Source organism: Haemaphysalis longicornis, unplaced genomic scaffold (genome assembly GCF_048455015.1).
Source record: "Haemaphysalis longicornis isolate Haplotype H1 unplaced genomic scaffold, Haemaphysalis longicornis Haplotype H1 scaffold_4, whole genome shotgun sequence".
Classification (NCBI taxonomy): Eukaryota; Metazoa; Arthropoda; class Arachnida; order Ixodida; family Ixodidae; genus Haemaphysalis; species Haemaphysalis longicornis.
Window position 1 is genome coordinate 10,327,249 of NW_027526361.1, and position 16,445 is coordinate 10,343,693.

At 47.4% G+C, this 16,445-nt stretch overlaps 1 protein-coding gene across 2 annotated transcripts in view; it reads left to right on the plus strand.

Annotated features, from left to right (window-relative positions):
* Positions 1 to 16,445, plus strand: part of LOC144178228 (dopamine D2-like receptor) — a 773,504-nt gene that overhangs the window by 742,227 nt on the left and 14,832 nt on the right. For both annotated transcript variants that reach the window (XM_077705925.1, XM_077705924.1), the window contains one exon: positions 16,031 to 16,250. In XM_077705925.1, the coding sequence (XP_077562051.1) occupies positions 16,031 to 16,250 (220 nt within the window). The remainder of the gene's footprint in view (positions 1 to 16,030; positions 16,251 to 16,445) is intronic.

Below are 16,445 nucleotides of genomic sequence, written 5' to 3' on the forward strand. Positions count from 1 at the left end.
ACCATCCCGTTGCCTTTAACTGCGCAAAAATGAAAGAAAACATAGAAGCAGTCGCTCACGTTAGAACATTATTAGCACAGTGCCGTCAGTTGCACGCGTTACCAAGATTTGTGCAATTGCGGACATGCGATTGTTAGACGGCCAGTGCTTGCTTGTCATGCTAGTGGCCCCCTTTACAGAATACAGTTCTACGTGGAAACCACTACAGTGCGTAGAACCGTAAACCTTACCGGACCTTTTTTCCAACCGTCATCCCGGCTTCAGTTTCAAGGTACATTGAATGATTGAATGAACGTTGTTTAAGCAGTAGTTAAAGGAGCCATGAAGAGAAAATACAACTTCGTTTAATTTGAAAGAACTAGGATTCAGCATCTCACTCAGCTCCATTACAGCCACAAAAGATGTTTTTTTAATGAAAAAACAGCAAGAAGTATTTAAAAACTTTCAAATTTTGCGCCACAGTGACGTGTTATGAGCAAGAATGACGTCATACGGGCCAACAATAAAACATAATTTTCAGTGCGTTAACTGCCCGTTAGCATTCAAGTGATGCGGTCAAATGGAACTAGAGGCCCCATTACAGACGTCCAGTCAGTGTCGTCGCGACAGGTCAGCTAGGCGGCCGCCAATCGCACAAACAAGGTTCCGTGACGTCATGGAAAAGTTGCGGGAAATTGGCTAGGGGGTCGCGGCTGCTTCGCACGTTTTCTTTATAAATCTCCTTTATTTGTTCGAAGATTGCGATGATATTGGCATCATTGTTATCGGGCCTAAGCTGTCTTTCTAATAAATCCAACTTGTAGTTTGTCTTCATGGCTCCTTTAAGAAATGAAAGAACGGTTACTTACAAAAGGAATAGCTCTTGATCATGACGTAAAAAGAAAGTTAATATGGGAAAGGAACAAGTTTTGAACTCTGGAGGAGATGAAAGCTGTTCTCTTATCCCCCTCAATATCCTGTTACAAGTTTATTTGTATTTATTTTATTTAAATTGCTAGCAACTCAAACCCAGTTATTACATTTCAATTTGTTGAGGCCTGCATCACTTATCCCGCAGAATTCGACTACCGCACTGCTCCAACATTTTTAATGCTTGCGATGTAGCGAGTTGCCGTGGCTATTTGATCTCAAAACTGTTTGGAACGTAGATGTAACATTTGGGATCCTTGTTATGTTTGCATGTTTCGCTTTCTGGCACTTCTTAGAAACCCGCAAGAAAAGTAAACAAAACGCGCAAGGGCAACGGCATGACCGCTGCGCATTTAACACGAAGGTATTTTTCTCGGTGCACTTTTATCCTGTGTGTGCTCAACTGCTTTCACAAAGACGCACTAGGCCCTCAACTCCTTCGCGCGCCTACAACAAGAAATAAGCGTCTTCAGTGGAATCTTGAAGAAAGGTTAGAACGTGGAGAGCCAGTCTGTCTGGTTTTGGTTAAACGGGCAAATCAAGGGAGCTGCTATGACATGCGACCCCTCGAACAACGTTTCACAGGGCGCTTCAAGCATTCCCCCTGATGATCAGAAGATGTCGCTCTTCGTTTTCACCAGATTCGCGGGGAGCGCAAAAGGATTTTGGCGCAAATGCAAGTCACTTCGGAGCGAGTTTGAAATCGTTTTCCTCTTGCGCCAAATGCTGTACATGTCTAGACTTCTCGAGGTCTTACGTTACGGGACCAAGCGTTACTTTAGGCCCGACATTCCGAGAAGATGGAAAAAAGGGCCAGAAGTTCAATTTGGGATTTGCGCGCCGGGGCTAAAGTTGGGTTGTGTGGCGCGATGTAGTAGAGGGCTACGTATTGCCTTAGACCAGACATCTTTAATATACACAGTTGCGAAACTTCCCGTCAAAACGAGTCCCCTTATTTTTTCCCTTGTGATGACGCGCTACCCGTTCGTATCGGGGCGGTAGTTGGATACAACTGCCCTTTGTGTTGTATTAACCTTACTTGTTCTCCCCCTAACACATTGAGGCAGCTATCCACGTTTGCCGGTGTGCTTAGGCATTCCCTTCCCCCCCCCCCCCAAACCTCAAGGAGCTACGCACTGCCTTTTGTGTGGTCATAAACACATTCTTTCGTGACTTCAAGCTTTTCTTTTCTGTAGGCAAAGCTTTTATTTTGTCGTTTCCATTCATCTTGCTCAATTCTCCGTCTAAGCTACATTTATTTGTTTTTTAACTTCACTGCATACCTCCGTTTCACCTCCCGCGTTCTTTTACTTTTTGACAAGGTATAAGTTTGGGCGAGTTGGTATATCATAATTTTGCGCATTGTCTCGTCCTCTTTCTTCGTATTCGTCTAGTTTGCGCATTGAACATTCAAGTATCTTATACTTTTTGATCAGCTGTCTGGTCTTTCGCCTCTGCATCGTGGTCCCCGCCTCTCACATACAGATAGATACCTAGACATTCTTGGTGCCAATTTGTTCGTCTTCCATGTTTCGGGGCGTCCCTTCAAATTTTATTTTACTATGCGCCTCTCTGACTTCAAAAGACGAGCTGCCCGTATCCCCCTGTACCGCTTTGTCCGTAGTTTTGCCGTGGTGCCTAGAGCCAATCCACCCACCGCTCCATGGTTCACCTGCAGACTGACTTGGAACTATGTGTTCATGCACACCGCCGAGTTTCAAATGGCACCGTTATCCTTCCCCAAATTACTCACAACGGCTAATATTTGGCGCAGCCCCACAGCGCCCTATATTTCAACGCTGCAGCGTTTTTCCTTCTTTGGGAGAGCTTCGTGCGTGTAATCTGTCTTTGTTGCACCGCCTTCTTAGGTGTTAGTTCAAAACCATTAGCTAACTCGGTAGATTGGGAATCTGGCGTTGTAGCCAAGAGTTAACTCACAAAATGGCCGTCGGATGGCAAACAAAATAGTTTACAGCTAAAAGAATAAAAAAATACGTAAAAATAGGCTAAGAGTGACGTCAAATTTTTCAGGAAGGCTCATAAAAGTAATGTAGTGCAGATATGTTATCATTTCAGCAGTACGATGTCATGTAATTTGTTTCGGGATGGTTTTGATAAAACACGAGTTGCAGCGATTTGCTATGACGATAATCCTCCCGTAAAAGCACGTGTATTGACAGCAGACAGAAATTCCGAAATGTTTGCGACTCTACTGTTGCAAAAAATCTCCGAACAGCGTAAATACACAGACACTAGGGGAATAAAATGACAGGAGGACGCTAGAAATGATCATGTTTGTTGTAGATACTGTCTTTCCAAAACTAATGGATCTTCCCCCCGCCAGTCTCAAGCGGGAAATTTGTCTTCTACTCCATTTTCTCCGCTGTTTGTTTATTCTATTACGCGATTTGGTTATTGTGTCAAAATCATTTTTGGGCCTGGTCTACTTCTGTAGACGCTCAGAAGACGAAACAATCTATTGTCCATCACCATTATGAGTGAGTGCCTTTGACTAGGGAGCTTCGTTAGCGCACAAATAAAATAGTGTTCGGTTTGTGTTCGTTCGCCGGCGGCACTATCCATCACTTTCAAGAAAATAAGCGGGCCTGTCGGCTTTGTGGCCGAGCACAATTATGCCTGCCCCGCCATCCCTGGCTGCTGCTGTACATCAACAGTTAGCCAGGGGGGCCCTAGGGCCGGACCAACAAACAGTGCAGCCGCACAAATTCCCAGACTATATGCGCGCACATTAGCACGCCTAATTTAGCTTTGAAACGTGGTCCGGTGCGCCGTGCACTTTGGAGGCAGGGGGACTCAGGCACGATCGAGCAGAACCCGGGGGTGGCAGGATGCAAACGAAAGGCTGACGTAGTGAGTCGGTACCACCTGCCTGACGGTCGCATTTGCATGCACGCAACCGGAGTGAGGGACCGTGCTTCTTCGATCGGGCTACTGCCTCTGTGCCGTATGGCTGGCAGACGAGCTCACACTCGTCTGCTGCCCCGGCACGGTCGAGTGACGCTGTTTCGCTGTGGTTTCTCTCGGGCGTATAGCACCGCCTGGGGCCACTACCGCTGCCAATTCTGTCAGCGTAAAGCTCCCTCGTTTTTTTTTTTTTTTTTTCCTTTCTTATTGCGATTGACAGTGTTAGGCCCGAGGCACTGGTATTCATAAATATTTAGGGCGCAAACTCCCTATTGGGGCATTGTCACATGCACAGCATTCATAGTTGTCATTAGTGTCACTAGATAAGGTTTCAGAGCACCGGCACTATTTCTTTTATTTATTCGTTATACCTCAAAGGCCCCGCTAAGGGCGCTACATGAGGGGGTAAACAAGTCACTGAAGGATGATTTGTGCGGTGGCTTCTTTGAAATTGGTGATGCAGGAGTGGTGCACGGCGTCAGCAGGCAGATCATTCCAGTCCCTAGATGTTTGAAGAAAAAATGAAGAATGGTGGGCTGCAGTATGCGCACGAGCGGGATAAACAGCTTTGGAATGACAGTCGACACGAAAGGCGATGAGCAGGAATGAAAACCCGGTTTACGTGCATGGAATGATAAAAACGATGAAAAAGGCGAAGTCTATCAATTTTGCACCGCGACGCTAGGTCAACAAGATTAACTCAAGATTTGGGTGCAGTTACGCTGGTTAGGTAGGAGTAATCTGAGTAAATAAGTCTGGCTGCACGGTTCTGTGTCCATTCAAGTGTGTTAGTAAGAGTAATTTGGTGGGGATCCCAAACGGCACATGCATATTCTAGCTTTGGCGTATATAATTATAAAAAAAAGGGAATGACCATGCGACCCACTCGTTCATTTCCCGCAACAGAACCAATGATGTCATACCAGTCAGCTCTGCGGTTGGCGGAGGCCGGCAAAAGCAAACGCAAATTAGGCAGAGCCTACAAGCTTGCTGAAGGAGCTATTTGCGCTTAAATTTAGGGCACATTATTTTTATAGAAGTAAGAATGGGGGGATAAACAGTGGAAGGTACGAAAGCACACGTTAACATAGGTGCACCGATGCGTACTGTTGTTCGTACTGCGCGCACTATGCTTGTTTTAGCTGCACAGCAGTCCGCCGCTTTCGAGTTGTCTTACACGCACTGGCCGATTGGCGTAAGCGACGCTGTCTTACGTGACCCTGTTTTTCGAGGATATCCTATTTTTCATGAACCGATTACTTTCTACAGTAACAAAAACAAGAGAGAGAGAGAGAGAGAGAGAGAGAGAGAGAGAGAGAGAGAGAGAGAGAGAGAGAGAGAGAGAGAGAAACAACTTTCGCTGAGCCCATTTCAGGTGACGCTCGCAGGCGTCAGACGGGGTGGAACCCTATTCACGAGCCCCATATGAGTCCAATAGCTCCTGGCCCCTGGACGCGAGCTCTTGGTGCGTCGACAGGTCGGGGCGCGACATCAAGATCTCCCATCGCTCGGGTAGGGGGGGAAGGGGAAGGGGGAGGGAAGGTAGGGGATTCTTGAGCTCAGTACACTCCGCCAGTATGTGCGGCAGGGTGCCTTCCGTCTTTTTGCAGAACGGGCAGATGGGGTCGTGTTCTGCCGGGAACATCTTGTTCAATAAAGCTGGGTGCGCCAGTGACCCCGCTTGTGCGCGGCGCACTATTGTTTGTTGCTTGCGGTCGAGTTGCTGGTGCGGCAAGGGAAGCCTGCACCTGGCGCTCCTGTACAGCGTGGTAATCTCGCGGTAGCTCGTAACTGGGTGCGGTAGCTCCGACTCGTCTGGTCTGCTAGTTCGCGGGCGTAGTGGTCGGCGAGGGCGTTGCCTTCCACTGTCGAGTGTGCCGGAACCCACACGAGCTCTACGTCTCGTCCCGGTGGGCTGCGCTTTGCGAGAATTGCTAGGGCCGCGTGGGAGACGATCCCCTTGCGGTAGTTGCCGTAAGCCGTCTTGGAATCTGTGACGATCGTATGCACGTCTCCGTGCGTGAAAAACAAGCCAGGTGCAAATACGGTCAACAAACAAAGCAACGGCAGACAACGGTCCGTGTATGAGTACGGTAGCGCCATCTGGGAAGACTGACGGCAAGCAGCGCTGCAGCCGAATGACGCAGTGCAAGTTCGTTTGTACAAGCGAGCTGATGACTTCATTGCTCACGTCCCGAAAACGCACGATTTGGCTGGGGAATCAAAATTTTAACCTAAATTGATTAATTTCTTAGTGAATACGGCATCATTTGCTGCTGGGCAAGCGCTATGATCACTATAAAACACGAAATCTTTCGAATGAAACAAACCTGTATTTTGTCCTCACGGTCCCTTTAAGCACGTGTTTGCAAAGTCACTATCAACATTGTGTTTCGAAAGTGTTAGCGGGATGTCGGACTAGGTTATTCCGGGAAGGTTGGAGTCGCCTATTAAAATAACCGAAATGTTAGGATAAGCGAACTCGGTAAACGAACTCGATCAGTATAGTCGACGCCAGAATATAAAAATACACGGCTTGATCCCACGTGTTGGGGGAAATCTTCTTGAGGAAGTAAACAAGATCGCTTCACAGCTCGAGCTACCAGAACTAAAAGAGGATAACCTGGAAGTTCTACATCGTCTACCCATTAAAGAAAATAAAGACCCGGTAATCATCGTCCGATTCTCAACTAGGAAACTGAAGGCCTCGTGGTTTGTGAAGAGGCAGCTGCCAATACAGAAACTGCCAGGATTGAAAATTTTCGATAACCTGACTGCTACAAACAGGCATCTACTCTGGTTAGCAAAAGGCACAGCGAAAGAAAGAACTACATGTTTGCGTGGGCTTCGCAGGGAACGGTGCTTGTGAAGAAGCAGCCTAACGGTCGTATCATCAAAATATGTTGTGAGGACGACCTAAACAAGATCGTGTAGACCAAAACGTGTGGTTAAAATCGTACGACTAACTGTTACTATGCAAACTTATCATAATGTTGTTTCCTTTAATCAACTGGTGAAGACAGAAACCTGGTTTGTCCGAGGGGGTGTGTCCCTGTTCCACATGAATGCCAGAAGCCTAAAAAATAAACATGTTGACGTAGGAACATACTTGTCCCAGCTACAGTCTTCGTTTGTCTTTCTAGCCTTTACTGAAACTTGGTTCGTGAACAACTCAGACGTGCCTTACTTTTCAAACTACAATCATGTTTCTGTACATCGTGCAAAGTGACTGACTTATCAGACTTATGGTGCACGTTTGCATCTCCCTTCGGACACTGCTTTATGTATCTTTTATGCATGTAATATAGCGTTACACAGGCGGAGAACTACGTACGTGCCTGTGTGGTGGAATCTATAACGGCAGGTAGTTTAACTCGGGACCTCGTGCTCAGCAACTCAACGGATTACCCGCTGAGTCACCGCGCAAGGCGGATACCTGGTTCCCCAAGCGTCTCAGCCAAGCTGCCTGCTGGTAGTTTTTCGGGTTTGGCTAAACGCTTTCTTACATGCACGTCGTATTATATAAGAGTATGTGCGACACCCAATAAAATTTCATCAGGCGTAGGACGGGACGGGGTTAGGCTCGACACATACCAAGGGCACGGAACCGCAGTTACGCGAAGAATCGAGACGAACATCGGACGGAATTGCACTGGGCGCGTTTCTCACAAATGTATTAAGAAAATGTAGGAAGCTCACACCAACGCGTAAGACTTGAAGGTAGCGAAGCTGTACGCAACCTTCACGACCATCATGAATGTTTAGGTCAACGACTTCAGCCGATTTGCTTTTTCTTGGCTGCCGTAACGACCTTTACTCCATCATTGTTGCTAAACGTGTGAGATTCCTTCATTTTTCTTTTTTGGAAGCGATAAGAATTGGACATAAACTTGGAGGGGCGTACGCTATGACGTGTCTTTCTAGTTCCGAGCAAGTGTTCCTACGATTGGGGCGAACGTTTGTGGTTGTTGTTGTTGTTTTGTTTTGTTTTGTTTTTTTTTTTTTTTTTTTGGGGGGGGGGGGCAATCTTGGCCAATCTCCCTAAACGTGCGCAAAAGACGCTGGGTGTTCACCGCGAGGCACGCACTTACGAATGCTCGGCATTTTTTTGGTTTTTTTAGCTGCCGGGTGGTCGCCTCAATCTTGGACAATCTCCATTAGTGGGTATGCTTGGCTTGCAAACATGCGCAGGAAACGCTGGGCGGTAGTCGCGAGGCACGCATTTTATGGGTTTAATAACTGCCGGGCGGTCGTTGCGAGTCCCGCACTCGCGTGCGCGCGCTCGGGTATTTCTTGGTATTTTTAACTGCCGGCACAAAAAAAATACGATTCGCTAAACAGCTTCGCTGCTCAAAAGTACGATGGCCCGCTCGCCACGGTGACACAATTTCCAATGCTGACGCAGTGGATCTGCCTGCCGCTACTGACATGGTCGTGGTTTCGACCCCTAACCATGCCGGCAGTATCCTTAACGGTCGCGAAATACGCGTAATTTTGGTGCGTACGAGATATAGGCTAACGGTAAAGATACGGTAAAGATACAGGGCGCACCACTACGGTCGGATTCATGCCCCAGTTTATCTTTGGAGGTTTGTTTTCAATTAAGCCCAGGTTATAATTTCTTTCCCATGTTCAGGAAGGACGCGATGACGTCAAATTTGTTATTATAACCACCGGGTGCACCCGCACCCTTTTACGCTTCCGCTGATGTACAAAACTTCTTACCCAGTGCTAGCATTTCTAAATGTAAAATAAAAAGCATAAAAAGCAAATAAAAAGCATATAAAATACAGCATTTCTAAATATAAAATTTAAAGTTTTACTTTAAACGCTACGGGCTGCATTTAATAGCAGTAAAAGCAAGTGGCGATCTGAAAGTACATCGGGCACTCATGGACATAATGGGCTTTCTCTCGGTTCATCATTGTTGTTATTGTTAGTGGTTCTAAAAGGCGCTAATGCTGGGCCCAGGCTTGGTTGCAAAAGCAGAAAACTAATTAGTGCAGGCCGCATCGAGTTATGGATGCGTGGTGGCTCTTCTCTAAATGTCAAGGGCCATCCAGGTTTTTTTATCGTGTTGAGTGATACGCTGGCTTGTTGAACGTTTTTTTTTTTTCCTCCGCGGCAGTAAAACCGTTACTTTAGCGATCCTTGTAGCAAATAAAGTGGATGCACCGTTCGTTCAAGAGGAACGCGTGATGTGCGCCGTTGTCTGAGAAACAAAATCCCGGAAAAACATTTTGCCCGAACGGGCGTGCATCGTCGCGTTCAAAGTGAGGGCCGTGAAGATTGTTGGACGTCACATATTAAGGAAGGAGTTTCCCTTTGTTTGTTGAATTGCGTGGAAGCCGTAATGTGAATGCATTCTAATCGTGTTGCAAATTTACATTGATTCGTTACCTGAGAAGAAAAAAAAAATTAAACAGCGCTGAAAGATTGCCACAAAGGACACTGACAAATGTTCATCTACGTCATTTTTTCTCCCTCTTCCGCTTTCGTAGTGTAATTGCGCGATTTTGCTTTCTTCGTAAACGAATAGCGGAAAACGGACGATACGTAAATGCGGGAAGAGGAGGCACGATCAAGCTGAAAACAGTGCAATTGCGGAGTACGCAAACGCAGCGAATGGAACAAGGTGTCAGCGCGCCATCGGCCCTTCTTTTCTAAGATACGGTTGCGGTTATCAGAAAAGGAATGAACTAAAACTACTGCGTAAGCCGCATCACGATCTAGGAAGTACTCGTGGGGAACGCATCACCTTCCTCCGTTTCGGTTATCGGTTGCATTACGTTTGGTTGGTTGGTTGGTTGTAGTTTGCGGGAAAGAAAAAAGGAATGAAAGTGCACTGGGGATATTGTTTGAGCTCGCAGGGAGCTTATCTGCGTACAACCCAGTGCGGGGAAGGGAAATAGAGGGGGAGTGAACGGGTTCGACTCCATACCTCAGCAGAAAGAAAGACGCACTACAGTCAATAAAAGCCTGCAGAATCAAAACTTGCTATCTGGCGAAGCGATTTCGTTGTTCTGACGGAAGTGATATCGCCGCAACGAATATCCTCCCAGAGAACAACTCGAGCTGCATTAAACACGGAATTCGGCCGGGTCACGTTGTGTGAGCGGCGTAGTCTGTAGGAGTCCCGGGTACCGTCGTGCAGACCGGGAGTCAGAAATAACCGCCCACCAGTACGCGGGTCACGGCTGTGGTTGACGACCTAGTTAATTGCCGCCTGGCTACACACCGCCCCGCTTTGCACCTGCTTTCAAACGGGCATCGTTTCCCGCGTCTTACCGCAAAGCCCTGCCGGGCGATCACGCTTTGGTGCGTGGAAGCACACACGTTTGTCGCGTGTCGGCGTGACCAGGGTAAGGGCGCAGCTTGAACATTTCCGCCCTGCATGCGGCCTCTACTAGAATACGACTCGCCGTGTAAACCAGTAGGGTTGTGTCCGGGGTTACGGAGTAATGCCTCTTTTCTTCACCGTATGACAAAGAAGAGATGGTAGAAACTCTCACAACGTGAAGCGTGCCTGAAACGGCTGTGAAAACAGAACAAAAAAGAGATTTGGTTTGATGAACTAGGAGCCGAACCCGTCAGGTTCGCTGGGGTTAGTTGGGATAGTGCCCTGCTTCAGTACCCAGGCGTGCCTTTGCAATGATAGGAACACCTGGTAGCATTGGTCGTCAGCACTCATGCGAGTTAAGCTGTACTTGCACGAATGGATGAAGTGGAAACTTTCTATGTTTGCACGTGCGCAGGTATGCAATGTCTTCCTCAACGCGAAGCTTATTTGTGTCTTCAAGTATTCAAGTACTTCGTAAAGTTCAGGCTCCATATAGAGCATTCGCGACTTTCGTGGTGAGGGAGGAGGTCTCAATGGAACCTTTGCGCAGAGATAATTTAGATCAAATGGCTGAGCGAATACTCTTGCGAATTGTGAACATTTCCTGCGGGCAACACAAATACTCAACAATTTTCCATCTTTTTTTTTTTTTTCAGTTAAAATCGTTCCTTGGATTGTCATACACCTCTGGTTGTGCATTTCCTCTTGCATACATTGATGGGCGTCAGGTGATACGGAGTGGAGTCCGACAGCGTTCGACTCATGTGCCCAGGAGTCTGTTTCTCGTGTTATCCATTGTCCTCCGCTCTTGCGATGTTCAGTAATATTAATGCACGACGGTCATGCCCATGCCCGCATCACGAGTCTTACCTTTAAAGGGTGCTTCACAGCAAGCACACAAATGTTGAGGTAAAGGCAACGAACTAGGTTACGAGCGACACGAAAACTTTTGCGGCGTTAGCTGTGACGTCGAAATTACAATAGTTCTAACGAAAATTTAAAATAGTTTATGACAATTTGTACCGAGAAAGGTAGCAAGCAGCAAGGCGACGCCAACACTGAAAAATGGTTTGTGTACAGATTTCAAGGGCATATTGTGATTACGGTGTTCGAAGTCACTATTTCTGATAATTTGAAAAATGCCACCATGGGGAGAGTGAAAAGCGGTAAAATAGATTTTCAGATATTAATTTTTTTACCGCCCGCCATTTGAGATATGGAACTGGTTTTTGTTGAGATAGGCAACTTACTCAGGTATCTAAACACTGTTCTACACCATTTTTCAATAACACCCTCCCAATAGAGGCAAGCAGGATTTCGGGAAAACACTGTTTTTACACATTCGTAAATAACTACACAGCCAGTTCATATCTCTCATTCGTTTTTTCTGGAAAATGCTGCCCATTTCATTGCCCAAAAACCAATTTCAGGATTTTGTCCTAACATGCGGACAAAAAACCTAGCGAGATTTTTCAATCTGCATGCCTTTCGACGTAAAATTCACTTGAGTTTTCCCGCGTTCGCATAGCGCTCGCCATCTGTTGACACCTTCGGCAACTACGCGTCTCCTGCAGGAGCCGGTGTCATATATCATAAATGTAAAAGAGAAAATGTACCGGTAAAAAGTGAAAAGGTTAGCCCTCGGCATCTGTTGGGACTTCCTGCAACCCCGCGCCTCCCGTAGGGAGCCCATGTTGCTTATGATGCAACTGTACCGATGAGCATCGTTCATATCTTCTGAGACACCACTTCCCACTAGGAAGAATACTCCTCACCCAGTCGGCCTCCATCGTGTGTTCCCAGCGCAACCTCCTGCCGAATTCAGGTTGTGTTTACAACCTGGCACCTTACAACCTGGGCAGGTTGTGTTTACAACCTGCCCAGCCCAAGGACGCCGGTTCGAAATAAAAATGGAGCCGAAATGAAAAAAACGTCCGTGTGTTCGAGATTTCGGCGCACGCCAGGTGGTCAAAATTAATCCGGAGCCCTCCACTACGGCGCGCCTCATCGCCTGCGTTACGTCGGCGCGTTAAACCCCAAGATCAATCAATAAATAAAAACTGACGTCACAAAATGGCACGCAGGGCCGTGTTGGGGTATTTCTTGTCAGCCAGAAGCCGTTATGGAGCAGTAGGCGAAAAGCTGTGGGAAGGTTGGCATTGAACGTCAATAGGCAGAAAGAAACGCTGAAACGCTATTGAGTCGGAACCAACAAGACCACTTCATCTTCGCCATAAGAGGGGCCTTCGTATTACTCGTCCGTATTTTTTGCATTTATGTCAGGAATTCTAGCAAGTGTAGAACTCGTTGTGCCTGTTGTGTCTCTGTACCCACGCATACGAAAAAATAAAGTTGATTTTATTCGATTTGATAGTGCTCGTCTTGCGACAAAACAAGTGCCCTGAGGCGTAAACTTACATATCATTATTTGGAGTCTGTCCATAGCGGCACCTAAGCCTACTAATGGACCTCTCCCTGTATGTAAACACCGTGACGTCACGAAGCGCACGTGCGCCACGGGTGGCGCCTGCTGGCGGCCGTGAAATGCGGCTTCGGTTGGCAGAACGCGCCTGCGCCGCCGGCCCGGCCTGGCCGCGCGGTGCCCGAAAGGAATGATGTGCCGATGGTTCGGGCCATCGCTGGCCACCTACATTACAGGTGCGGGTCTAGCTATCCTAGCTGCGGATGTCGCACCTCCATGTAGCTTTCTGCACCAACAACCTCCGCAACACTTTCGTATATGACGAGTGACGCTTTCGGATAATCAGTGCGTGACAGAACAGCATTAACGAGTCATTCTGAAGATTGGTGCGTTTGCGACGCGTTCCAAGAATGTTTTGTTAAGATGCTTTATGTTAGGACACATACCAAGGAAAGCTCATTCATTGTTGTTTTCGAGGTCCGCTTAAGCTCGAGCGCGGTGCCTCATGCAGCGTATACGCTCCCTGTTCTTGGTATCTCTGCGTCGCCCGGATACAGTGGCTTATGAAAGATTTCATGTCGAGGGGGGAAAGGAAAGGTAAAGCATGAAAATATTTAAAAATAAAATTAGCAGCAACGAAACAAAAATATAAAGAGCAAAAACCAAAAATTATTCAAATAAAATTATCGCGATGATGTGCTCTACGTAGGTGACCGATTGCTTTGTTACATTTTTCCCCAGTAAAATCGCGAAACGGTTCATCGCCATTGTGAGAGTAACATAGCAGCCACATATTGTTAGTGCGTATAGCTTGCGACAGTGGCACTGAAATAATTATCGGTACTTATTATTTCATGATAGTTAAAGTTAGTGTCCTTGTACGCCCGCTGAATTCGCCGGCGTCGGGAGGCCGCAACAAAAGAATACATTCACTGAGTCCATTCGCTTAGAGGCCAACAGATATCGAGTTTTTTCGAGACGCGTGAGCGGCCTATCTCACGCCGAAGGCATGATGCTACATGCATGTGAACACGGCAAGCGTATCAGTTTTGCCGCGTCTTCAAGGCATAATATCTTTGATCAAGGTAAAACTTTATTGCATTTACAAGCAACGAATTTCGTTCGTCTTGAACAGATCTCCCCATACGACCAAACTTGTCGTGGTCGATCTGGCGGCAGGCGGCTATCGCGGATACTTCTTCGAAACATTTATTTCGCGTAGCTAAGCAGGTCAGGCATTCATTGTATTTTTAATACAGTACTCTATCTCATCAAAACAAGACAATATTTCCCAGCAAGGAAGTTTCCATCTGACCCCAAGATGGTTAATAAACAGCACCATTTCATGGCAGTAATCAGCGCAGACTGCCAATGTAGACGATATGACTGCGCTTTGAAGAACAGCAGAAGTTCGAGAATGAGAAACGTTGCTATGAGTAAGAGCGGACGATGTCGCTGCTTGGGCTGCTAGCCTCTTCGGCGCATTGCGCGCATCCACAATACCTGCCGAATTTACCTGTTTGGTGTCGCGGCAAAGCCTGATGCCGCTGATTTTGCTCGCACGATTTGCTTAGCCGAGAGCACAGCAACCCACCGGCATCAGAAAACCGAACCAATAAACACAAACTCCACTTTTGCGCGCGTCTAATGCAGCCTCACTGCATACGCGCCGCGCGCGGGTCCGAATGTTTTGCCAACCACCCTCCCGGCCACACCCAGCACGTGCGTTCGCCGTGACGTCACGGCCGCCGCGTGACGTACCCCGGGAGAGGTCCATTGCTTCCGATTCAACCTGGTAGCTGTTATCCTCACGTATCAAAGGACGGTGCAGGGGTCTTCCAGTAAGGAAGGTTTATTGAAATGAACTTGGGCTCCCCAAAGAACTTCAACAATACACAAGCGTCTAAGAAAGAGTCAACGGAGTGACGTGCGCAGACGATCGTCGGCGCAATGAATGCCACGGCGTTTGCCCAGCGAGCACTCACCTCGATCGTTATTCTTTCTGGAACGATCGAATTAGATCTAGAACTCTGGTGATCAAAGAACGTTCTGAACTAGTGCCGAAAGGGCGAAGCACTCTACCTATCAAATAAGACAGTTTGCGCGGCATACAAAGGAAGAAGGAAAACACGTGCTTCGCTTCGAAAACCGATGAGGCAGCCGGGCGCGACCAGACGCTGGCAACAAAACACACAAGTAAACAAAACAGAAGGCGTTGTGCGCGGAAATATTTACTCGGTTGTCAGTAAAGCTAACAGGGCGTAAGGATGCTTCAAACGGCACTTGAGCAAACCTCCTCTTTCAACAAAACTAGCGTTTTTCCGAATCACAAACTTTATCAAAACTACAGCAGGCTTCCTCCTCTCCGTCCCTAGCAACACTGCCTTAATCCCAGCTCTAAAACAATAGTAAAAAAAATCCAGGCCGCTTTATTACTGCTACTGCTAAGCGGCCATATCAAAAACCGACTGTCGTTGTCTTGATTTTCACTGCACAGAAAATTATTTCGTAATTTTCTGCTCACAAAGGTTAGTGCCATTCATCACAACGTAATTGTTCCAGCTCAGCTCCCTAAACTGCTCTTTTTTCCTCAACTATCAACAAAACTCGGAGAACTGGACAGTAACACGATTAAATGTTGTATTCCTTTCTTCTAAACTCACCTAATGAATGGAACAACCTTCCTGCTAGCATTGTGTGCGTAACTGATTAAGATCTTTTTTATGGAAGTGCTGTCGGCTTCTTTTTTTTCTTTGTGATGATGCTACGTCGTTATTCTCCTACTCGTAATTTGTTATTTCTTTTCAGCGCGTATCGAGCGCTTCCTGGAACATGCCGCATGCGCATGAGGAGCGGTTCGTTGTCGGGCGTCTGTTCGACTTTACTGTTTCACTAGTTTTCTCTTTTGTGCACCGCATCTGCTGTACACGGGTTTGCGCGGCGTTTTGATGTTGAAGTGTGTTTCATACTCGCGCGATTGAAAGCTGGGCGAAACGGTGTACGTCGTCCTGTTTGTTCTCATTCTGCGTCGTAATCTCTTGTGCGTTTTTTTTATGATGTTTCATTTTTTAAAGAATGCGCGTCGTGATTTCGGATGTTTTTTATGACATGCAGGACTCTCATTCCGGCATCACTTAATTCTGCGGGCGCATTTTTTTTTATCGATGTCTGTGTTGCGTTATATTTGGCACCCCGCTTCATTCATGCTTGGCGCTGGTGAATATGTGAAATATGTGAAAAAATGGACCAAATGTTAGCACAAGCATGTATTTCTAACTGACGGTAGTCATCATCCTGTTTGCGTACGTTTACTGCCCGTTTCGGGCTATTTTCTGTTCAAGCGAGCCAAGATGGCTTTTTTGGAGCACAGGTGCGCGGTCGCACGTTACCCTCGGAGTAGTGACGCTGCTGCTGTCTCCCTCCCGTGGTCGCAGGAGTCCTCCAAGAAGAACGGCTCCGTGGTTCCCCTACTGACGGTGTCCGTGGTGGGCGGCCCTCCGATCGGCGGGGGCCGCGAGGACGGCGACGCGGCGACGCGCAACAAGAAGTCCCGCTTCAACCTCGGCCGCAAACACAAGTCGAGCCGCAAAAAGCGGGAGAAGGCCTCGGCCAAGAGGGAACGCAAGGCCACCAAGACGCTCGCCATAGTGCTTGGTGAGGCGCTTTTCTCCTCCTCCTCCTCCTCCTCCTCCTCCTCCTCCTCCTCCTCCTATTGTCTTTGAGCCTTTCTCGTCGTTCTTATTGAAGTTCCGACCCCACTGGCCGCACTGCGGGGCACCCAGTTGACAATGGGCAAGCTGTCAAGTTCCTTCTGTTTTCTGACCAACGGCCCGTCTATACCAGCAACCA